Consider the following 26,242-nt stretch of genomic DNA (forward strand, 5'->3'; position numbering starts at 1 on the left):
AAGTGAATGACAAAATAACAGAAAGTGCTGTAAACTATTTGAAGAGTCAAATTTAGAGACAGAAAAGGCTTTATTCTGTTAAGTCTGACAGCACATATCTTCCAAAGTACAGAGATCACAAGGGTGATATTATTGAGATGATGCCTAACTCTGCTAAGATTATAACTACCTTTCTGGGTTACAAGGCTGTGGAATTCAATCTTGAGTCTGACAAGGCGTATTTGATCAGACTGGATCAGGACATAAAGAAAGCTAAAATTAATGATCTCAGGGCTGCAATCTTTCAAACTGGTGAAGATTCTGCATAACTTAAAAATGCTAAAAGGAGGATGATTGATGAACTCAGAGATGCTGAGAGATGTTTGTTAAAGAACTGTAATAACCCCAATTTTTGGAAATTTTTGAAACCCTTATGAATAGTGTTTTTGCTGAATGAGAAAACTGTTCATGCCACGCTATGTAGGGGTTCTGTTATTGATCTTATGGGATATTATTAGTACTCTATGAAGTATATAAGTGTATGTAAAGATCGTCAGAATCCAATTCCGAACACTTTGGTTTTTCCCGGAAATCCACAAGATACGGAAAGAATTGAGTATAAGGTAACAGGATAAAAAGGATTTAAATTAAAGGATTATAAGAGAGGATCATAAAAGGAATACAATGTATTGAGAAAGGTTAAGGGAACCTAAGTAATAAGATCCCGGGTATGATCCTTCAAACGATAAACGAGAACGAAAGTTAAGCAAACCGTATAACAGATCAGCGGTCATTAGGCAAACGATTAGGAAGTTAATCAAAAGGATTAATGGGAATGATGTCATCCAACCAATAAAAGAAGACAAGGAAGGAAGGATGACATCATGTGGATGAGATAAGCATGACATGGGAAGAAGGAGGTGTGGTGGCTTTGTAACCACACAAATCCAAGGGCAAGAAGGTAACTTACTAAATCAAAAACAAAAATCAACCAACCAACCAAGCAAATCATTTCATTTTCATCAAGGCAAAACACAAAAATTCTCTCTTCTTCTTCCTAAAGCTCTCGGGTTCATTTCTTAATTTTTGAAAGTCCAAGCTCCTCCACTTGTTATTTTCCAAGGTAATTATCCTAGCTTCTCCTAGTTAAGTTACATACTTCCTATAAGTTTAAGCTTCTAAATCCAAGCCAATCTTTTTCTATAATTCACCAAAGATTAGGGTGAATAGTGTTTTCAAACTTTTAACTTTGTGTTCTTGATTTCATTTGCAAGATCAAGGTTAGATAAGGATAGATCGAGGTTCTTTGAGGCCCCCTAGTAACTTTCCACTCTCCAAGGAAGGTATAATCTCTTAACCAAGCTTTGTTATTGAAAGTTAGGAGCATAAAATGAGTATTAGAGTTCATGAGAGGCTTGATGATTGTGTATGTAGAGATTAATGGGTTTTGGGTTGTTTTTGAAGTTGTAAATCTTGGTTGTTGATTTATGAACTTAAGTGTAGTTTAAATTCATGATAAAGAATAGTATAAAGGGTTAATGTGGATTTGTTGGGATTGTTATGATGTGATAAGGATGGGTGTTTGTTGTGTGTTGGATTTGAGGATGGTTTGTGTTGATTGTGGATAGTTTAAAAAATGGGAAATCGCGTAAACATAGCCGTCGTAACGTCCGATTTTCTTTGGACTGTTTTTGTGCATAGCATTAGGACCCGAGAACCCCCTGCTAAATTGTGACCACTGCCATGTTTAGATAGCTCATGTTACGAGCTTCGTTTTGATATGTAGTTCGTTCGATTCCGATTTACGGTTTAGGAGAAACGACCGTTTCAAGTAACGGCGTTTCGCGAACGAAACTTTTCCCCTCGCCTTACTTTGAAACATAGGTTAAAGACCAAACAGGGTTAATTAATGTATGAAACATTTATGGTAAGTGTGTTAGGCAGTTGGTAAGACACTCGCGAAGGAATCGCTTTAAAACTCGTAAAGGTTAAATTATTAAAAATGGTGGAGCCGAGGGTACCCGAGTGACTTAAGCAAATCAGTGAGCGCAAAACAAGCGTTAGAGTCTAAGTTAGTTAAAGTATAGATTTACAAGTGACTTTGGTTTAATTCCAACTTACTTGTTGTTTATAGGTTACCAGACTCGTCCCGAGCCATTCGTAACCCCAGTCGCTCAGGCAAGTATTTTATCCGTTATACTGTTGTTGTGATGAATACACTTGTATATGCATTATCTTGTGATATTGCATGATTGTTATTTAGCAAATGTTGCGATATATTGTAGCATGTGATATGGTATATATGCATGCCTGTTTTATATTCTTGAGATATATATCTGTTGATTTATCTGATAATACCTATGCTAAAGGATAGTTGTATCTTGCATATACCCTTAGTATAGGGACTCAAAGGTGAACATATTTCTAAACCGGGAGTCGATGTTCCCGAACATATATATATATATATATATATATTTATTATATATATATATATATATGGATATAGTTTTCAAAACTATTAATCGAATAAGGTTTATTCGATAACTTTAACTTTATATTATTATTGAATATTATTTGAATGTTCATTTGAGGATGTATGACTCCTTTATTTTATTTAATGAATATTATTTATAATATTCATTCGAGGTATTATGACTCAGCTTATATTATTTATGAATATTTTTGAATATTCATTTGAGGATCTATGACTCCGATTATTTGCTGAGATTTGTTCTTTATTTTATTAAAGAATAAGGTGTAAATAATCAAACTTATTTTTGATTATTCAAATAAAGATATTACTTTCATATAAGTATATCTTTGGTTATTTAATACTCGTTTCAAGTATAAGTTTTAAAACTTCTACTTCAATTATTTTTATAAAGATTATTCTTTATGGGAATATTATTTAAATAATAATATTCAGATATTTTCTAATATATTGGGACTGATTTATTTTGTTAAATCAGCATCACTCCAAACATTCTTAAAAATGTTTTGCGAGTCTTCAAAATGATTTTTAAAAGTTAGAGCGGATCCCAAAACTCATTTTTATATTTAAGATCCTCCTTTCGAAAGGGATTTAAATACTCGCTCAAAACCTGAGGGATCCGGCTCTGTGGTGTGTTTTATATTTGCAACAAGGTTGCTGTCTTGATAAAAGAGTTTTTGATTACTTACCCAATACTCGGGAAGTAAAATTCTTGGAACAAGTTAATCCATTAACAGGCATCGCCTGGGAAATATCGGTGAGTTTTCCTTTCCAACTAGATACGACTTCTTGGTGGAGCCGTATCAACAAGTTTCTACTTGGGGAAAGGGGGGACGAGCTTTACGTTTCAGAGTCATGGATTTCATCTGAACTAGGAGTGGCGTAAGTGGTCGAGTAGCGCCGGCCCGGCCTTATTATATTGGCCCAAATGGCCTGGAAGTTCCGCTAAGGCGGTCCATTCCTTAGGAGTTCAGTGTTCGGTTGACAAGTAAATCCGACAGGTTCTCCTCTACATGTAGAAAATGGTGGGGTTGCACTACTACGACTGATCATCGTAAGTGGTCTTCCTGGCGCGGTAAACTCCCGTAATGAGTTCATCATCCAATTGGATATTTCTGCAACACTACCCAGAGCACTTCGATAGAAAGGCTACGGTTGGGCGATTGTTGAGTGTTGGCAGGGTCAAGTTTTCAAAATGATGTTTGCATCAAATGAAGTATCTCATAACTTCATTTTATTTTGATGATATTTTAAAGGTTGAATCTATCCAAGTATTATCTTGTAGTCTCATCTATGTGATGAACTTTTGAACTAATTATAACTTGAACGGTGGTAGTTCAAGTAGTATTTGGAAAGGATATAAGTATATTGGAGTATCTTGTAACTTCATCTTTTAAACTTATATCTACTTAATAATTGTCTTATGAATGACAAAGATTTTCAGATAAACGTTGAGACAAGGTTAGATATATGAGATCACCTTGCAACGATATTTTTTTATATATACAGTTATACACTGGGATTTTGTGTATATTATGCATGGAAGAGGACTTCCAAGATTTTGAAAAGTATATATGTACATATATATATATACTGAATATTTTGCGACTTCATCGCATTAAGATATCAACTTGGTTCATTTCTTTTGACCAAGACTTTCATGAGTATTATGAGTAGGCTCATATATTGTAAATCATTATACATATTATTTTGGTGGGCTTGCTGCTCACCCTTGCTTTCTTCTTTCATCACACAACATCAGATAGACAAGATGAACCGGACCAAGCTCCCGATTTGCAAGAGGTTAGGAGACGTTCCGCAGTTTTCTAGAAGCACTGATGCCGCCATAGCTGAGGTAGGAACTACCAATAGGCTAGGCTTTCAACTTTTGATGTATCAGATTATGTATATTTATGAATTGTAATAATGGCAAAGAAATGTAGATTTATTCAGAAACCTGTTTAAGGTGTATTGGCATATAATTGTGGAATAAAACGACTTGTGATTATTTTTGGATATTCATCTCTGAGACTATAACTTGTGGTGTGTGTGTTTATTGTGGGGTCATAGTACAGAGTAGTTGATTATTTATTAAGATTGGGTGTTGTTAAGGGAAATGGAACTCGTGACAACCCGGATCCCCGACCCCGGATTTGGGGGTGTTACAGAAATGGTATCAGAGCCAAGCGTTATAAACCTCAGAGATGATAGGACGTTAAGATAATAAGTTCACTAAGATAATAAGAACTCTTGCCAAGTTCATAGTCGGGCTACCTAACGTAGCACTGACAGTTAAAACCCTTACGGGAACCCTTATAAGTATCGTGATAGTAACGTAGTTCGTTCTCATATAGGGCAGCGGAGCACCGAACCTTGAGGTTCAGGAGCATCAACATGAGGATGTTTTATTACAAGTTGGAGATCAAATTGTGAATCCAATGGAGTACCCTAATGAGGGACCGGATGAGGTTCAGATAGAGAATGTTGCGGTTGAGGATGTTATTCCGGAAAGGATTGTGGCTGAGGAGGATCTCATGGAGGATCCTGATGAGAATGAAGAGAGGACCGCTGAGGAACTGATGACCATAGTCAGGGCGACTACCAGAGCAAGAATGGCCGCGAGGGTGGCCCTAGAGGATGAAGAGTTACCAAGGGCACAAAGGTTAATGAGGGCAGAAGGAGTGGGGCCTTCCACAACCCCAATTATACCAGTATCAGACCCTCTTCCAGAGGCTCCTGTAGACATCCATGAGGTTCCACCAATTCCTGTCCCATCCCCTGTACAGAGCCCAGCACATACTGAGGAAATGCCACCTTTATTCCCTGAACCATTGTCACCTGATACCGTGCTTGGTTATCCCTTTGGATCTCCTGGGTCTGCACCACCCGCACCCCATGGACTGCTAGATGCTACCACTCAGGCTTCTCTTATCGCCAATTATTATATGACTTTTGGTGGCCTGTCTGAGGCCCGTAATGTTAGGAGTGATCTGTTGGATCGACTTACTGCACCAAGGATTGAGGGCGGGATACTTCCGGCAGGATTAGCGTATAGCATGGAAAGGATTGAGGCTACCACCCGTGTTACAGCTAGAGGCCATCTTGAGGGTCAGGTCGATCCGGCTCTACTTGCGACTATCTTAGACCTCATCACCTCTGTGATGGAGCAGGTTAGGGATGTCGTGCGTGCTCGCATCTCTTAATCCATGGTAGTGTGTAGAGCCAGAGCAATCAAACAAGGGTTTCATGTAGCACCGCTTTTGGAGGATTAGCCTAAGTGATGAATGATTAGTTTTAATGATGAGATGACTATCTACGGTAGTACTTTTGGGATAGGAGCGATAAGTTCAAATGATGTAACCCTCTGTAATATGTTCAGTTGTTGTACCCTCGAACAAATGGTTATGTATATATTCGTTAATTTCAGTTCAGGTCAGTTTGTTGTGATAAATCACATTGTTAATTGCTCTATTAACACTTAAGAGAGTGTCATGAAGTTTATCGAACTTAAGAATTCATAATTTGCAATCGTGCAAGGACTAAACGAGGGGAAGACTTAAGCAAAGTAAGTAAGACAAATATCCAGAGACTCTCAAAATTTTCCAAGTAATATGCCCCACAAGGAATAAGATTAGGGGCAAACCTTGAATGTGATAATCAGGGAGGTCACAATTAAGATATAAGGAACCCAGAATATAATAAAGTGGAAAATGAGGATTTTAACGTATAAGATAACCCCAAGTATGGGGAGTAGGAAGAAATATTTAGACTGAGAAAACAAAAGTCGAGCGAGATAAGGAGACCCGAGACGGTACTCCTATACGGCAATTCATGGACCTGTCTAAAGAGAACTTAGACTATTATCCCCAACCACCACCCTGAGGAGACAGTGCGGTGGGAAATTCTTTCATGACCTTTAAGTCGCTAAGCTCTCAGAGTTCCAAGGAACAAGCTGACCCAGTCGAGGCAAGAGCCTGGCTAAAGGAAATAGATGAATCATTTGAGACTTTAAATGATTGACGAACCACAAAAGACTGTTTTGTCACTTACCCTCCTAAGAGAGAGACCACCCGTTGGTGAAAGACCAAGAAAGGCACGGAGCCAGAGGTTAGAATAAACTGATTTAAGTTCAGTCAATTGTTTTCGGGAAAGTAATTCCCAAAGATAAGGAGATAGTGTAAAAGCTTTGGAGCTAGAACAAAGGCAGACGAGTATGATAAATTATGAATCTAAGTTGTAAAAGTTGTCAAGATTCGTTCTGAGGACACGAATCCAGAATGACGGGATGTTTGAAATCAATGTTTATGTTGTGTTGGTCCATGAAATAACGATAAGAGAAAGGAAAATAAAAAGAAACTGAAGTGGAAAGGAATATAAAGGCAATAGAGTTTGAGGAATGATAAATGAATTGGGTATGAGGAAACCCTAAAGACTCGTAGCAATAGAAATAGAAAAAGTATGTAATCGTCAGGATGAGGGTGATTCACCATGAGTTAAAATTGTTGGGTGAAGGCATAAGAGATACATATATTTTATCCCCTATAAGTTGGGAGGATTTGAGGAAAACTTGAGATAGTTCGAAGGTTAAATATGAGACGCGGATAGACTGAGGAGACAAGGAAGTAAGAAATTAGGAAAATTGGATGAAGGAAGTGACCTTCAAGAATGTGAAGTGTAAGACCGGTGGCTTGATACCCAGAAAGGGAGACGCCAGGTATGAGAGATATCCCAACATTGAGGTGACTGTTGAGAAACAATAAAAGTAAATAAGGAATTATTAAGAAGAAGTTCACGTTGAACACGACCAATATCTTCCAGAATATCCTTGTTATCGTTACCAAATTAGGCAAGACAAGCGGATAACCGTTGTTATCTTTTGGAGGCCATATGGATTGACCTCAATATGAATAAGGATGCTATTATGAAGTTAGGTATAGACTATCGAGGTGGGAATGATGAATATGATAATCTATCAGGGATATATGACTTTATTTATCCATGGAAGGATGCTTGTACCTTTTTAAAGGTGGAATTAAGGATAGAACATCGGTAACTTAAAACGAATCCTAGGGGAATGCCTAAAGGTTGGCATTTCACCCTTAATAGGGATAGTATGAGTTTTGACAGTATGAATTGGAAAGGATTAAGGTAATAACAACCTTTAAGAATTAATGGAGAAATTTTTTCAGAAGTATATAGACAATGATTCTGGTATTAATAAATGGTATCTTGATATGCCCTGTATCTAGGGAATACATGAGGAACGATTCAAGGATAACCTTAGAGGTTTTACAAGGAGAAAGGTAATATTCAAAATTCTCAAGAATAGAAATGTTGATAAAGGAAATATGACGTAATTATAATGATGCCAAGTGAGGCACGTGTTAAACCACGAGAAGGTATGGATCGAACCAGTAATGGTCGAAATTATTCAGGGAAATTAGGACTTAAGATAAAAGATGTTCTAAGTATGATTAAAAGTCAGTCGTGACAGTGATTAACCTCTAAAGACTGAGGCAATAACTTATGGAAAAATGGTGATAATTTTTTTATTTTTACTCATCAGACTTTAAAGAAAACATCTTCACATAAGCTGTGATTGAAATGAGATAGAAAATTATTTGGAGGTGGTTAAAATGACATTGACTGTAAGGAAGTTTTACTATCAGGAAAGGCCAAAGAGGTGGCCGACACTTTAAAGGTAAAAAGATAATTATCGGCACTCGTGCCAGGAGAATACAATGATAATGGTTAAAGCCGTGAAGATTGTATTATGATTTGAAAGATTGACATTCCTTCTGATGACTGTGCAATACCCAACCGTAATAGTAGTTGGTAAAGGTTTAATTTGTGTAATCGCCATGAACGGGCTATCTATCTTAGAAGGTCCTATCTTGAGATAAGCCAGGACCATGTTTCAAAAAGGACCAAACAAACCTTTGAGTTAAGTCTTCTATTGAAGGCATATGATTAAGAATGGTATTAACCTGCTATCGGTGCTTTGATTGAAACTCTTCTGCAATTTTATATGCTTCATGTCATGTATGTATGTCAGGATCAGGAGTGTACTCCATGAATCATGAATGGTGATTATGTTACCTCCTTAGAAGGATTTGATACGACATGTATGGACTCCGTATGGTTAGCTATTAAGACTTCATGGAAAATGAATGATGATAGTAGGTCAGTGGTGGACCATAGTAAGGCAGCAATGATTCTGCGAGTATTGAGCTGATTACAACCGTGAGAGTTGTATTGGAATGGGTGTTGAGATTGAGTACCACTAATCGGGTCGTGGTAGTGTATAAGTTATCATTGATAGACTAATTAAGTAGAGTATCTACCTAGTGAATAATTATTCTTTCTTATCAATAGAGAGTCGTATTATTATACGAGGAAGGATGCGGTGCAAGCATAGAATTCTAGTAACGATGATGTATAGAATGAGATCCCAGATTCGATTTTCGATGTCGAGGGAGTTTCAAAGGTGATTATGTATAAGCTCGAGGAAGAGTGTGGGTCCATAGAATGATGGACGGAATAGCGAAAATATTTAGGCATGGGAAATGCGATGCTATAATACTTGATGTTGATATAAATACATATATGTTTTGTTCTTCTATGACAAACCTCTATAGTTCAGAGGTAGATTCCAAGCCAGATATTTTATGGCAATAAAATTTTTATGAATATACAATTCTCTTCAATTCGTTCTTTTCTCTTCTTTCATTTCATATAAACTGAGAAGAACAACCCTTCCAGAAGGGGAGGTATTGCCGAATGACTATCTATCTGTGTGATAGAAGCCTAGTAGGATACCATCTATTGTTTAATTGCTTGTCAAGTACTAAAGGCTGGCCACCTTCTGTACTAACTATGCGATATAACAAGTGTTCATGATCATAGTGATCTCTCAACAAATTCCTTTAATTCTATTTGATTGATCAAATTTTGGAAAATAGAAACAGCTGAAAAAGGAGTAATAAAGTTGTGGTAGTATTCGGAATGGAAACACATTCGTGATACTAAGGTTGGCATGGTTATTAAAAGGTTATAGAACTCTAACGAGCAAAAGTATAACCAGTATAATATTAGGAACGGAAGGTAGTAGCGATTACGAACTGGAAAAGAATGGGTATTGAGAAGTAAAAGCTTTAATGTTAAAAGCTATAATGAGAGTCGGTGCAATAGACTTGAAAGAAATTAGAATGATCACTTAACACGGATTGAGTTTTCTTACGACAATAGATCATATGTCAGTATTGAGATATCGCCGTATGAGATCCTTGAGGGAGGACAATGTCGATCTCCCTTATGTTAGGATGAAGTTGTAGAGCGCAAGATGCTCGGAACCGCAGTAGTCCAAAGGACCAAGGATATAATAGATCTAATCAGAGGACGGCTGGTAGTAGCCCAAGATGGACATAAGAAGTATGTTGATTTGACACGGATGGACAAAGAATAGGAAGTAGGGGACCTAGTGTGGTTATAGGTATTCCCTTGGAAAGGAAGGATGAGGTTCGGAAAGAAAGGGAAGCTAAGTCCACGAATTGTTGGACCCGTGGATATATTAAAACATATTGGGAAGATAGCATATGAGCTAGCCCTACCCCCGAATATGTAGCAAGTTCATAACGTGTTCCACGTATCAATGTTAAGGAAGTGTAATTCAGATGCCAGATAAATAGAGGCATACGAGCGCATAGATATGCAACCCGACGTAACCTATATGGAGCAACCAGGAAGGGTTATAGAGTGAAAAGGAACAAGTGCTTAGGAGAAGGGTTATCAAACTAGGCAGAGTTTGGTGGTAGGACCACAATGTGGAGAATTGACTCGAGAGTTAGAAAGTGCAATGCAAAGAGAGTATCCCTATTTATTTCTATCTGATTCCGGGACGGAATCCTTTTAAGGAGGGGAGACTGTAATAACCCCAATTTTTGGAAATTTTTGAAACCCTTATGAATAGTGTTTTTGCTGAATGAGAAAACTGTTCATGCCACGCTATGTAGGGGTTCTGTTATTGATCTTATGGGATATTATTAGTACTCTATGAAGTATATAAGTGTATGTAAAGATCGTCAGAATCCAATTCCGAACACTTTGGTTTTTCCCGGAAATCCACAAGATACGGAAAGAATTGAGTATAAGGTAACAGGATAAAAAGGATTTAAATTAAAGGATTATAAGAGAGGATCATAAAAGGAATACAATGTATTGAGAAAGGTTAAGGGAACCTAAGTAATAAGATCCCGGGTATGATCCTTCAAACGATAAACGAGAACGAAAGTTAAGCAAACCGTATAACAGATCAGCGGTCATTAGGCAAACGATTAGGAAGTTAATCAAAAGGATTAATGGGAATGATGTCATCCAACCAATAAAAAGAAGACAAGGAAGGAAGGATGACATCATGTGGATGAGATAAGCATGACATGGGAAGAAGGAGGTGTGGTGGCTTTGTAACCACACAAATCCAAGGGCAAGAAGGTAACTTACTAAATCAAAAACAAAAATCAACCAACCAACCAAGCAAATCATTTCATTTTCATCAAGGCAAAACACAAAAATTCTCTCTTCTTCTTCCTAAAGCTCTCGGGTTCATTTCTTAATTTTTGAAAGTCCAAGCTCCTCCACTTGTTATTTTCCAAGGTAATTATCCTAGCTTCTCCTAGTTAAGTTACATACTTCCTATAAGTTTAAGCTTCTAAATCCAAGCCAATCTTTTTCTATAATTCACCAAAGATTAGGGTGAATAGTGTTTTCAAACTTTTAACTTTGTGTTCTTGATTTCATTTGCAAGATCAAGGTTAGATAAGGATAGATCGAGGTTCTTTGAGGCCCCCTAGTAACTTTCCACTCTCCAAGGAAGGTATAATCTCTTAACCAAGCTTTGTTATTGAAAGTTAGGAGCATAAAATGAGTATTAGAGTTCATGAGAGGCTTGATGATTGTGTATGTAGAGATTAATGGGTTTTGGGTTGTTTTTGAAGTTGTAAATCTTGGTTGTTGATTTATGAACTTAAGTGTAGTTTAAATTCATGATAAAGAATAGTATAAAGGGTTAATGTGGATTTGTTGGGATTGTTATGATGTGATAAGGATGGGTGTTTGTTGTGTGTTGGATTTGAGGATGGTTTGTGTTGATTGTGGATAGTTTAAAAAATGGGAAATCGCGTAAACATAGCCGTCGTAACGTCCGATTTTCTTTGGACTGTTTTTGTGCATAGCATTAGGACCCGAGAACCCCCTGCTAAATTGTGACCACTGCCATGTTTAGATAGCTCATGTTACGAGCTTCGTTTTGATATGTAGTTCGTTCGATTCCGATTTACGGTTTAGGAGAAACGACCGTTTCAAGTAACGGCGTTTCGCGAACGAAACTTTTCCCCTCGCCTTACTTTGAAACATAGGTTAAAGACCAAACAGGGTTAATTAATGTATGAAACATTTATGGTAAGTGTGTTAGGCAGTTGGTAAGACACTCGCGAAGGAATCGCTTTAAAACTCGTAAAGGTTAAATTATTAAAAATGGTGGAGCCGAGGGTACCCGAGTGACTTAAGCAAATCAGTGAGCGCAAAACAAGCGTTAGAGTCTAAGTTAGTTAAAGTATAGATTTACAAGTGACTTTGGTTTAATTCCAACTTACTTGTTGTTTATAGGTTACCAGACTCGTCCCGAGCCATTCGTAACCCCAGTCGCTCAGGCAAGTATTTTATCCGTTATACTGTTGTTGTGATGAATACACTTGTATATGCATTATCTTGTGATATTGCATGATTGTTATTTAGCAAATGTTGCGATATATTGTAGCATGTGATATGGTATATATGCATGCCTGTTTTATATTCTTGAGATATATATCTGTTGATTTATCTGATAATACCTATGCTAAAGGATAGTTGTATCTTGCATATACCCTTAGTATAGGGACTCAAAGGTGAACATATTTCTAAACCGGGAGTCGATGTTCCCGAACATATATATATATATATATATATATTTATTTATATATATATATATATGGATATAGTTTTCAAAACTATTAATCGAATAAGGTTTATTCGATAACTTTAACTTTATATTATTATTGAATATTATTTGAATGTTCATTTGAGGATGTATGACTCCTTTATTTTATTTAATGAATATTATTTATAATATTCATTCGAGGTATTATGACTCAGCTTATATTATTTATGAATATTTTTGAATATTCATTTGAGGATCTATGACTCCGATTATTTGCTGAGATTTGTTCTTTATTTTATTAAAGAATAAGGTGTAAATAATCAAACTTATTTTTGATTATTCAAATAAAGATATTACTTTCATATAAGTATATCTTTGGTTATTTAATACTCGTTTCAAGTATAAGTTTTAAAACTTCTACTTCAATTATTTTTATAAAGATTATTCTTTATGGGAATATTATTTAAATAATAATATTCAGATATTTTCTAATATATTGGGACTGATTTATTTTGTTAAATCAGCATCACTCCAAACATTCTTAAAAATGTTTTGCGAGTCTTCAAAATGATTTTTAAAAGTTAGAGCGGATCCCAAAACTCATTTTTATATTTAAGATCCTCCTTTCGAAAGGGATTTAAATACTCGCTCAAAACCTGAGGGATCCGGCTCTGTGGTGTGTTTTATATTTGCAACAAGGTTGCTGTCTTGATAAAAGAGTTTTTGATTACTTACCCAATACTCGGGAAGTAAAATTCTTGGAACAAGTTAATCCATTAACAGGCATCGCCTGGGAAATATCGGTGAGTTTTCCTTTCCAACTAGATACGACTTCTTGGTGGAGCCGTATCAACAAGTTTCTACTTGGGGAAAGGGGGGACGAGCTTTACGTTTCAGAGTCATGGATTTCATCTGAACTAGGAGTGGCGTAAGTGGTCGAGTAGCGCCGGCCCGGCCTTATTATATTGGCCCAAATGGCCTGGAAGTTCCGCTAAGGCGGTCCATTCCTTAGGAGTTCAGTGTTCGGTTGACAAGTAAATCCGACAGGTTCTCCTCTACATGTAGAAAATGGTGGGGTTGCACTACTACGACTGATCATCGTAAGTGGTCTTCCTGGCGCGGTAAACTCCCGTAATGAGTTCATCATCCAATTGGATATTTCTGCAACACTACCCAGAGCACTTCGATAGAAAGGCTACGGTTGGGCGATTGTTGAGTGTTGGCAGGGTCAAGTTTTCAAAATGATGTTTGCATCAAATGAAGTATCTCATAACTTCATTTTATTTTGATGATATTTTAAAGGTTGAATCTATCCAAGTATTATCTTGTAGTCTCATCTATGTGATGAACTTTTGAACTAATTATAACTTGAACGGTGGTAGTTCAAGTAGTATTTGGAAAGGATATAAGTATATTGGAGTATCTTGTAACTTCATCTTTTAAACTTATATCTACTTAATAATTGTCTTATGAATGACAAAGATTTTCAGATAAACGTTGAGACAAGGTTAGATATATGAGATCACCTTGCAACGATATTTTTTTATATATACAGTTATACACTGGGATTTTGTGTATATTATGCATGGAAGAGGACTTCCAAGATTTTGAAAAGTATATATGTACATATATATATATACTGAATATTTTGCGACTTCATCGCATTAAGATATCAACTTGGTTCATTTCTTTTGACCAAGACTTTCATGAGTATTATGAGTAGGCTCATATATTGTAAATCATTATACATATTATTTTGGTGGGCTTGCTGCTCACCCTTGCTTTCTTCTTTCATCACACAACATCAGATAGACAAGATGAACCGGACCAAGCTCCCGATTCGCAAGAGGTTAGGAGACGTTCCGCAGTTTTCTAGAAGCACTGATGCCGCCATAGCTGAGGTAGGAACTACCAATAGGCTAGGCTTTCAACTTTTGATGTATCAGATTATGTATATTTATGAATTGTAATAATGGCAAAGAAATGTAGATTTATTCAGAAACCTGTTTAAGGTGTATTGGCATATAATTGTGGAATAAAACGACTTGTGATTATTTTTGGATATTCATCTCTGAGACTATAACTTGTGGTGTGTGTGTTTATTGTGGGGTCATAGTACAGAGTAGTTGATTATTTATTAAGATTGGGTGTTGTTAAGGGAAATGGAACTCGTGACAACCCGGATCCCCGACCCCGGATTTGGGGGTGTTACAAGAACTATCTCAGAAAAAATCCTGACATCAGAGAGATCAGAAAATGAAGCCAAGTCAAGATCTACAACTGCTCAAATTCTGATATGAATACAGACTGAAGTTGTTATCAGAAGTTAAAGTTGGTAAAGCTTTAAGGACTATAAGTTGTAGTTATTTAGTCAAATTCTCATGCATTTGTACTTAATGTTTTTGACATCATCAAATATCTGTTAACTTGTATATTATGCTAATTTACAAGTTGGGGGAGATTGTTAGATATATTTGATAATGTCATGACTAATGTGATTTATGTTTAGTTTTCAGATCTTACTTAAACAGGACAAATCAGTACTTAACTGAAATCAGCACTTATACTGAAGTCAGAACTTAAGTCATCAGTACTTAAGGTTCAGGAGATATTTATCAGAAGATAATATCAGGACTTAAAGGAAACGTTCAGATAAGGAAGGCAGCTGATTTACAGGAAGAGAAGATCAAGACAAACGTAAGAAGAGATATGCATGAAGAAGGAATTCTATGAAGAATAAAATACTTAGAAGAAAAATATCTGATTGATATATTTTAGGAAGCAGAATTATATTCCATATCAATTAGCGATTATCTTGTAACTGTGTAGTATATAAACACAGACATAGGGTTTACACTATAAGTGTTATCATTATCGAGAAGATTATTCATTGTAACCCTAGCAGCTCTCGTGATAATTGTTCATCACTGAGAGAGGACAGTTCCATACTGTAACAGAGTTTATTGTTTTGAATAAAGTTTGTTTTCTGTTACTTGAGTTATTAAAGTTCGATTTGATTGTGATATACACTATATTCACCCCCCTCTACAGTGTGTGTGACCTAACAATATTTTATATATTAGGAAATATATTTTAAGTATTTATTCAAGTCAAAACTTTGGTCAAAAGATCCATCTCCTTCATTTCCAGACCAATGGTATTTTTATTCAGAAGTAAAGGCTAGCATAACCGTTTTAAATCTAGATAAAATACTTACACATACTAAAATGACTTAAAATTTGGTATGGATCATTTAAATGGTATTTTCTAAGTATGGTAAATTTTTTGTAACATTTCGAGAATTTTTGTCCGGACATAAATTTTTAGGCAGCTGGTCCCACAGTTGACCACATTTGACTTAGTTACCATTGACCAAAGTTGACCAAAACTTGCAAGATATCATTTTATAATATTTAGATATTTATCATATTTTTTATCGTATTTATTTAGGAGTTTTTAAGGTGGTCATAATTATTGGTGTTTAATGCTTAATTAAGTGACTAAACAAAGATTAAAAGAAAAAAGGAATATATATTATTATATTCAAAATTCAGCTGAGATTTGAAGCTCCATAAACGTTTTTGTCTCATATGTCAAGTTGCAAAAAAATACACTTTACTTTCCATGTCATCAATTCAAGTGACTTACATCATCCACCATCCATTTTCCTCAAATCTCCACCATTCAATCCACCCAACTTCTCCTATAAATAAATCCCCACCCCAACCCATTTTATTTAAGCTAAAGAGCCACAAAATTTCTGGAATTTTTTCAAGAAGTATCTCTCTTCATCTCTTTCAAATTCTAAATACGTACTTCTTCTAAAAAACCTTCTCTCTCTTAGATATATACACATATATATAAGGTTCTTGAAACCCAAGCTTAGCTTCACTCAACCAAGCTTCATCCCACCAAGAGAGCTCATCCACTACCACTCTCCGGCCTCCCGAAGGGCTGCCCAAGTTCGACCAAAGTGCCAAAATCCGGCCGAACCTCCGGCGAATTTTTCCGGCGAACTTTTTCAACCGTTTCTCAAAAGTGATAACTTTTAGCTTCTTATTTAAGTTCTTTTTATTTGAGTTTTGTACTTAACTTCTCTATTTCATCTTAAGCTCTAATACAAGATCTCTTATAAAGAAAGTTCTCAAGGAAAAAGAGTACTAAGATTCGAACTCGGAATTCGAATAAGTACTTGATCTTCAAAAAATCATTTCAACAAGAAGATCTATAAAGATAAGTACTTAATCCCCAAAGGTGAGATTATATTTGACACAAGTTCACGAGTTAGCCAATTATTTTCACGCTTTTTAATTGGATCTTGTCTAATAAATATTCGTGCACATAAAATATTATGAAGCATAGTTTAATTCATATTAACATCTTTGGTGTTCCGGGGGATTATACTCGATCTCACGAGTTAGAAAATTACTTTCACATTATTTAATTGGATCTTGTCTAACAAATATCGTGCACATAAAATATTACGAAGTATAGTTTAATCATTTCTAACTTTTTTAGTATTCCGAGGGATTATAGCGCGATCTATAAACACTTCGTAATCATCCGTTATTTTTAAAGACGAATCAAATCCACGAGTTAGCCAGTTACTTTCACGTTATTTAATTTGATCTTGGCTAACACATATCGTGTATATAAATAATTACGAGACATATCATATAAACCCCTTCCAACATCTTTCAGTGTTCCGCGGGGTTCTTATTCGATATGTATAAATTACTAGTAATTATTCGTCTAAATTTCAAAAGCACAATCTTACGCCAATTACTTGCACTTCATTTATTTGGATTTTGGATCTTGGATAAGAATCATAAATCCTATAAACCGTGCTTGAAGTTAAAAGTATACTTTGACTACATAATCGTCGAAACGTAAGTATACTAAAATTCTTAAGCCTACGAGCTTAAAGGATAAGTTACAATTCCGAGATTGTAACTAAAGTATTCTTCGATCTATACATACATAATCGAAAGAAGAAGAATACTAAAGAAGTCATAAGCTATATTGCTTATATATAAAAAGACTTTTTATATTACTCCGATAAAGATATATTTGATAAAGACCGAGTAATCAAAAGTATACTTGGCATATTTTTCTATATATCAAGTCAAGTATACGTATTGAGTTTTAATATTTTTATTTGAATATTATACTATCTTGTGGGCTAGTACCGTAACATACTAGTTCAAAACAAACCTTCTCTAGTTGTTTTATCTTGTGGGTTGTGTTATTAGTTTTGAAGTGAGTTGAACTGACGTGAAGTGATTCTCGTTCTAAGACCGAAGTTCTAGACGTACTAACGGGGAGTTAGTAGTCTTTGCACTGTGAGGAAGAGGAAAGACCCAAGACCGAATCACTAAGATCCAAGACCGGCAAAAGCTAAGGAAGCCAAGTCCACACCAAGGTTCTATATCAACTTTAAAGAAATAACGGGGAGTTATTGTCTAAGATAAGTTGTGTAAGTATTACATTTATTTTGAGGTGGTGACCCTTGTGTTACGCACCAAGACAAATACGTGTAGGGGTGTAAAGGCTTCTCCACCTACTAAAGGAGCGAATTTATTATAAAGGAAAATCCCAAGTCCGACAGAGGAGCTCGGGGACTGGAAGTAGGATTGATCGAATCTATTAGAGGTTGCGCCATCGCGAACCAGGATAAAATCGCCGTGTGGTATTTTCTTTCCTTACACTTTATTTTCCGCACATATAAACTGCATAATCACTCGGTAAAGTTTTAAAAAGGGATAAATTAATTTAAAATATCATAATAATTTTTAAATTGGTAATTAAGCTACTCAACCCCCCTTCTAACTTTATATAGCCCTCTTACAGGACTTTACGGTGCAATTCAAAGCCATACCATGAAGTTCAAATTTGGTAAATGTCGAGAAGTCCAACTTTGCTCAAAATCGTGAAGTCCAATTCTGTATTATATCGTGAAATCTAATTCTGGGGCTATATAGTGAATTCAAGAAAGATGCTATATCGTGAAGTCCGGAGCTATTTTAAATCGAGAAATACAAAGTGAACTGTATCGTGAAGTCAAGTAGAGCATAGTTCACGATATCTTTAGTTAGCCATTTCACAATAAGACAAATGAAGTTCAAATTTACTAGGAATGAAGAAATAGAATCATATAGCATATTGTGCATGAAGGTGGTCTATGAACATGTGGTCAAGCCTATAGCTAAACTTGGGGAGGAAGAAAAGAAAAAGCACCCAGCAAATGATGAGGAGCGTATAAAAGAATAAAGTGGTCCTAAAAAAGCTGTAACATATCGTCTTGCAGAATAACACAACTTACTGGTAAATGGATATGCATGTTATGTATTACATTATTTTATATATAGAGTGCACATCCCACATTTAGCAAGTGTGAAATATATACAAGATTTTCAATTATAATACCTTTTCTCTCTCCGCAAGCCAAACTCGTGTGTTTGAGAAGAAACCAAGAAAAATATCAATATTTTTTTGGAAGCTGTAGCACAATTTCTTTATTTTATATTAATTAAATTGAATTAAAGATATTTATGTGTTCTTTCATAGTTAAATTTTCTGCTCCTAGTTTCATATATCAGTTGTCAGGTTTGAAAAACACATCGAATGTTTTTAAACTAGTCATTTACCCATTTGCCTAGTTTTGAGATTTTTGTTTTCTAAATAGTATGCAATCATTAAAGAAATATAAAATATCTAATCAATATCTCTTAAGATCCGATTATGCATATTATATATTAAGAATATAGTTTTAATTCATATGTTCGGATCATTTGATTAAAAAATTTGACCGTTGAGATTGGGAGAGAAAATAAAAAATACGGATAAATCTTGTACAAATTATACTATATTCAGTTATTATAGTTTTAAGTATAAAATTATAGATAATAATAATACAGATACATGTGAACTTTAATTTGTAAAATTTTAAATTTTATAATTTTAAAATATTTAAAAATGAATATTTTTAAGCAGCGTGGAGTCGTGGACAAATAAATGAAAAAAAAAAGATTTAAATATTCAAAAAATAAAATTGAAAATTAATTTTATTTGATGTTTGGATCCTCGTCCTCGTACACGGGAGTTTTACTGCCGAAACAGTTGTTGTCCTTGACATTCACTCTAATCTGAAAATGTTGTTCGAGTGAGATACAAGAATACTATCTATGATGTTTTGTATAAATGCTTGTCGGTGCATGTAGAATGTGATTCTTTCATTCGTTAGTTGTATGTATTTACCTGTCCTAATCTACAACACCCCCCTCTTTCCCTTGCCAATCGTTGTTGGGTCACTTCAAAACTCTTACTCATATAATAGATACATACATTTTTGGATTATGCATACGTTACAAATAAGCCAATCCGAAAATGTACTAGTTTTATCATCCTTTCTTGTTTTATTTGTTAAAATTAATTAAAGGGGGTTGTTTATTTTTTGAATTTAAAAGAGGGGCTTGGTTTACAGGGTAATGTATTACAGTGAAAATATGCTTAATTTCTTGGAAAGAAAAGATTTTCGCAAGATGCTCAAGCGCAAAGATAGTGATGCTGGCCAAAGAGGTACATTTTCTTTGCTTAGGGTTTTCTATTTTGGGGATTTTTGGAATGCAGTTGTGATTAATTGATGGGTTTTGCTGATTTTATTATGTAATTAAGTTTTGGTCCATTTCTAGATTATAAAGGTTTTGACTTTAGTGTGATTCTTCAGTCTTTATGGTTCAGGTATTTGATGTATGCATATTTGATAAGGAGTTGGGAAAATTGTGAGCAACAGTAACAATAAATGTGGAACTTAGTGGTCATTTGTTCTTCAACTGGATAATTACTACTACAGTTTTTTAGTTTTGAACCCTGCTCTTAGCTTTGTCAGAGTGTTAGTTATTATATCCTTTTTGGTATTTAAGATGTTTGTTTGTTTGATGTCAAGTATCTGGAATTTATTCATACTCAGAATTTGCCTTGTCTTTTGGTGTGACAAACTTTTAAGTTGCAATGGAGGGAAATGTTAAATCTTCCGAAGAACTTAAACACTACAAATTAGAGAAATTTAGGAAGACCTTTAATTAATTGTATTGACATTGGTTTTGGTTTGATATTTAACTAAATTTACGATCTTTTCCTCTGCTTATCTAGGCAGAGCATTGGAGGAACTACGAGCTTCCTTATTTAACAAATTGCGGCGTCAGCAACAGGTCTTGGTTGGGCCTGCTTTTGCTCTTACATTTAATTTTGTGGTCTCCGTTAGTATCATATTGATGAATAAATTGGTTAGTTGACTAAGTTTAGTTGGTTGCTCTTGGTTTCTCCTGATATCAGATATTGCGCTTCACTTTTTTTAACAAGCTTTCTCTACTTGTATTAATCCACTTCAGGTACTTGTCAAAGTTGGATTCAACTATCCGATATTTCTTACCTTTATTCACTATGTCTGTAGCTGGTTATTAATGGCCGTTCTTAATGCTCTGTCCATTCTTCCGGCTCCTCCACCAAAATCGACCAAATACTCTTCATTATTGGCTCTTGGTGTAGTGATGTCTCTTTCTACTGGCCTTGCCAATGTTAGCTTAAAGTTTAATAGGTGAGACATGGATTCCTCCAGTCCCGGTTTTTGGCTATTCAGTTTAATAAGATGCCTACATTCCTCCCAGTTCTTGATGTTGACGAATATTTATCCTTTGCAGTGTAGGATTTTATCAGATGGCTAAGATTGCTGTAACACCAGCAATTGTTTTGGCTGAATTTATTGTTTTCCAGAAAAGAATTTCGTTCCGAAAGGTAATTAACCACTGCTTGGTGTACATAAATATATTACTTAAGATGGCGCTAACATTTCCCATTCTAAATTGGAAATGTAAACAAATACAAAATATACTAACATTTTAATTCGAAATGTGGGCATATCTTTGTATCTTGTTACTTGATGGCCTGTCACTTTGTCAATAGTTCTTAAATGTAAAGGAGAAAAACGAAGTTACAGAATGCTTGCTATTTGTTTCTAATGTAATGATGCCTAAAATTCATTGCAGCAATTGAAGTACAGTTATGTTTATAGTTATTTTTCACACATCTAGTATCATTGATATTTCTATGCTTTGGATTTTTCAACTTGTACAATGCTTAGACTCTTAAATTGGCTTGTAGACTTCTAAATCATGTGATAACCCTGGTCTGGGTGATTATGGGGCCTAGTGTATGCTCGCAAGGGACATCCTCCCTCCCATCATATGGACTAATTTTGTGATATCAATTTTTGTTCTTTTGAATCATCGAACTATTTCTGTCTTGTCTGACAGGCAAAAAAGCTGTTGCATTACCTTGATAGTGTCTAATTTTTATAATTGGACTTACTCCAGGTGCTTGCGCTGACTGTAGTATCAATTGGTGTTGCTGTTGCTACAGTAACAGATTTGCAATTCCACTTTTTTGGTGCTTGTGTAGCAGTAGCATGGATCATACCAAGTGCTATCAACAAGATATTATGGTCCAATCTTCAACAGCAAGATAACTGGAACGCCCTTGCGTATGTCACATTTTCTCGTAAAAAATTATATATTTTCTACTCTCTAAATGTGTATATTCTATTTATAACCTTTCCTTTAATGTAAAGGTTTACATATTCAGGCTTGATCTTAATTTTCTCACTGCAATCCTTTCATGATCTGAAATACAGAGCTTTAATATTGCTAGCTTATTTCTGTATATGAAAATAATAAATTAAAAGTTTATAAGCATCTGAATTTGCAACAAGTTATTACACACTTCTGTAGCTCATTTAAACACCAGTTTCCTATTACAATTTGTGCAGGTTAATGTGGAAGACTACACCTATTACTTTGTTTTTTCTTGTAGTTTTGATGCCATATCTTGATCCCCCGGGTGTTCTCTCCTTTGATTGGAGTGTCAATAACTCCTCTATCATTTTTGCTTCTGCTATCCTTGGCTTCTTGCTTCAGTGGTCAGGTGCTCTAGCACTTGGGTAAGTAAAATCTGTTAATATTTTTATTGAAGTGTTCTAATATATTTTCAAAACAACAAGTAAAAGATATACTGGGACTTGGGAGATTAAATTATGATTATAGTCTGACGTGGTTTGTAGGTTTTGATGGTTATGTAAAAAAATATCTAATGACGCATTTTGTTTCTCTATGTTATAAGTTATGCCAAAAGTAGTAATTGCTAGTTTTCATTTGCTTAATTCCAGTCTCACCGCATCAACTATATATGTTGTTTTTGAAAACTCTTTGTTTTTTAGGTGTTCATTCAGTAGTTACTATTAATATTAAGCTCTTTAAATAAGTTTTATTACCTCATTGATAACATTCTCTTTTTACAAGAAAAAGCGAGATTCGGTACATTTAGGTTAGAGTTTTGTGTTGCAGGGAAAAAAACAAAACATAAGTGGAAAGGAGAAATTTATTACCCTTACAAGGTTTCATGACTATTCTTTACAATTTTGGTGAATCCAGTGAGGGGAATTACCAAGTGCCTGTTTGGCAATTATGATAAATTAGCTTAATGACTTATAAGCCCGTAATAACTTATCGACGAGTGTTTGTCGACCCAACTTATAAGTTGAATTTACAACTTATAAGCTGATAAGTTGAATGTTAGCAACAACGTACTTTTTCTCAACTTTTTTTATTTTTTTTATTTTTTTTATTTTAGTTTAAAAAAATATTTTTTTAATGTTAATCCAACTTAAAATATAAGAATTAAGATAATTATATTTAAAAATTATTTATTTTAGTTCATTTAAGTAAAAAGAATTCTGAATTACAAGTAAAATTATCCAAACAAGCATTTATCAACTTATCACTTATAAGTCGCTTAATAAGTTACTTATTTTAAGCCTGTCACAGTAGTTTGAAAGTTTCTCAAGTCTCATGGATGATTAAGATTAATGCATCTTTCGCTATAATTACTATACAAATGCTGCATAATCATCCTGTCATTTGTACTTCAACTGCAATGCTATTGGAGTACAGACTATCTTCTGTAGTGCTTGCTGATAGTTTCTTGGTTTTCCATCCCTTTTGCTGCAGGGAAACCTCTGCAGTTACCCATGTTATACTAGGGCAGTTCAAAACTTGTGTTATTCTTCTTGGAGGTTTTCTACTCTTTGGTTCTAATCCAGGGACTACTAGCATCTGTGGAGCAATCACAGCTCTTGGTGGTATGTCTTTTTACACCCATCTTAACTTGCGTAAGCAGCAGCAGTCGATCAAAACTTTCTCCAGGCAAGGATCATTCTCTTTACCTAAATCTAAGGTCAGCAAAGAAAACGGGGAGAGCCATGACATTGTTGATCAAGATGATTGTGTCTAAAGTGGGCACCATATAGCCATATATAAACTTGGAGAGAGTATTTTAGCAAAGAAAACGAGGAGAGCCATGACATTGTTGATCAAGATGATTGTGTCTAAAGTGGGCACCATATAGCCATATATAAACTTGGAGAGAGTATTTTACTAACCCTTGTACTGTTTTTTTAATTTATTGATGCAACATTTTTGAGTCTCGCAGTTTTTTAGCTCTTTGACTTCTAGCGTAAAGATATGTTAATGATAGTTTTATTACTAACCCAGGATTTCCATCTAAGTAGCTTATTTTATCCCAGTTACGACAGATGTAGGTTATATCCATAAAGGTTGTAACATATAAACAGGGAGGGTCTTTGGAAAAGAGCAGACGGAAGTTCAATAGTTAGATCAGTTTTGATTATAATGTCCGTCTCTGTCTCTGTTCTATTTTTTTTTGACATTTTCTTTCTGACATTGGTTTTTGTCGCTTCTATACATATCAATAAATCTCTGGCAATTCTTAGTATGAAAATGAATATACCACATCCTTTGATTGAATCATGTCTAGAGTACCAAAAATATTCCAGATCAATGCGGTGGATGGGAAAAGGCTACTATATTTCTGCTCATAAATGTTGGTACTCTATCTTGGCCAAACACATCCAGTTGTTCAGTTAGCAATAAATCTCTACCGAGTTTTCTTTACTTGTATGGCCATTGCTAGCCAGTCAGCATTATATTATTCCAATTGCAATCCTACTTATAATCTCATCTATTATTATCATAATTAGAATCTGAATAATTAGCATACCCTTTCCTTTTCTCACAAATTATGGAGGACAATGATTCGTTGATGGTATTGGGGAGACTTCTTCACCTCTTCCCTCTGACCAAAGTGCATGTTACAGATTCTCACAACTTGTCCATTCTATTTTAAAGGCGCTAGAATAAACATTACAAATATTACATATGAAATCCCGCATTTACCAGTGACTTTCTTGTTTAATCTTGATTATTAGACAAAGACAGGGATGGTGTGAATGTTCTCCCACAAGGTGGATGAGTTCTAGGCTCTAATTAGATGCAGAGTGCTTGCTGTTGGGTTTTACAACAGATTTCAGTTTCAAATTTGCAGGCTTCCCTCTCTCAGTCTGTTTAGTACACCAAGTCGAGCAAATTTATAATTTCAAATTATGATGTAAGGGACATACTCTGTACTATTATGTTTTGTGCGGAAACTCTTGACCTGACGAAATCTAATTGTAAAATTTTGAAAGATGTTAAAACAACAAAGAAATGTTAATTCGAAAGGCATAACTAATAAATAATTATGTTAATTTATTTAGACTAGTTTTTTTGTGCCAAAACTTGGAATAATTAGTGGTATTTTTATTTTTCTTGTTTCGGGGAGACCCTAATACCTTTGTTATTTTTTATTCTGTCAGGTTGTAGTGAATATCTATATTTTCTGAACTGAGATTCCCCCGTAATACTGTGATGAGACGAGATAGACGGTTCGTATATATGACAGGTATATAAGTGATGAAAATCTACATAAGTACAACCATCCCAATTGAACTCGACAACAATATTTAGCAGCTGGTCTTTGGTCTGCACGTGAACTGCGAGTTTTGCTGCAAAATTAATATACATGTCTGTATTATTGGTTTGTAATTTTGTACTTATTCAATCTGATCTTAAGATAGGCTGCCACAATTTTAATGTATAGACTTTTTCTTTCTTTAATCTTCTTTTGTATCGGAGGAGAGATATAAAAATCGTAAACATAAATTATATCAAGATAAAATATAAGTAGAAAGGAGTTTTCTTTATTTAATAAAATTTCTCATCTAGCCGAATTTTATGCATGATAATGATCTCGAAAATTTAAAAAATAATGCATTAAGATCTGAAGAGATAATACTCAAAAAATTAAAATAAATTAAGCATGATCACCTATCGGTGATGGATGGATGAACTGAATACTTGATTTAATTCCAAAAACTTCAATTTCCGAGTTACTCCAATTACCTTTCTATTAAAACCCGGGTCTGAATAAAAATAGTAAAAATTAGTCGCCTACAAAAATTGACTGAACAAAGGTTTCTTTTAGAAGTATCATTTTACAATAAAATAAATTTAACCTTATGAAAAATCTAACCGAATAATTTAAGATAATGTAACATCTAACCAAAGGAAATCTTTTAGTTAGATACATAAAATCTTTAACTCTTCAAAATTTAAAAAAATAAATACCAAAACTTTTACCCAAAATATTTGAATTAAATGTTTATTATTAAGCTAGCACTATTAACCCAATGTATATAATAAGATGATCTAAACTCATTTTAAAAATTAAGATTTATACACGCCTTAACAATAACTCAGTGTTGCAGGATGACTATAAAATGTATTTCCAAATTGGCAAAATAAAATAATATCACTGTATTAGAAATATGGAAATATATCCATTTTAATTAA

At 34.7% G+C, this 26,242-nt stretch overlaps 1 protein-coding gene across 4 annotated transcripts; it reads left to right on the plus strand.

Moving 5' to 3' along the window:
* Window positions 1-19,534: 19,534 nt before the first annotated feature.
* On the plus strand, window positions 19,535-23,929 carry LOC141701502 (nucleotide-sugar uncharacterized transporter 1-like). Of its 4 annotated transcripts, none has more exons than XM_074505141.1 (8): window positions 19,535-19,831; window positions 19,927-20,021; window positions 20,595-20,728; window positions 20,834-21,039; window positions 21,143-21,236; window positions 21,815-21,981; window positions 22,267-22,437; window positions 23,504-23,929. In XM_074505141.1, coding segments are annotated over exons 1-8 (1,152 nt in total). In that variant the 5' UTR covers window positions 19,535-19,829; the 3' UTR covers window positions 23,787-23,929. The 4 variants fall into 4 exon arrangements, with proteins under 4 accessions (XP_074361242.1, XP_074361243.1, XP_074361245.1 ...); XM_074505142.1 differs by having other exon boundaries at window positions 20,595-20,653; XM_074505144.1 differs by having other exon boundaries at window positions 19,536-19,831; window positions 20,595-20,653; window positions 20,896-21,039.
* Window positions 23,930-26,242: the final 2,313 nt, after the last annotated feature.

This window comes from Apium graveolens, unplaced genomic scaffold (assembly GCF_009905375.1).
Source record: "Apium graveolens cultivar Ventura unplaced genomic scaffold, ASM990537v1 ctg3956, whole genome shotgun sequence".
NCBI lineage: Eukaryota > Viridiplantae > Streptophyta > Magnoliopsida > Apiales > Apiaceae > Apium > Apium graveolens.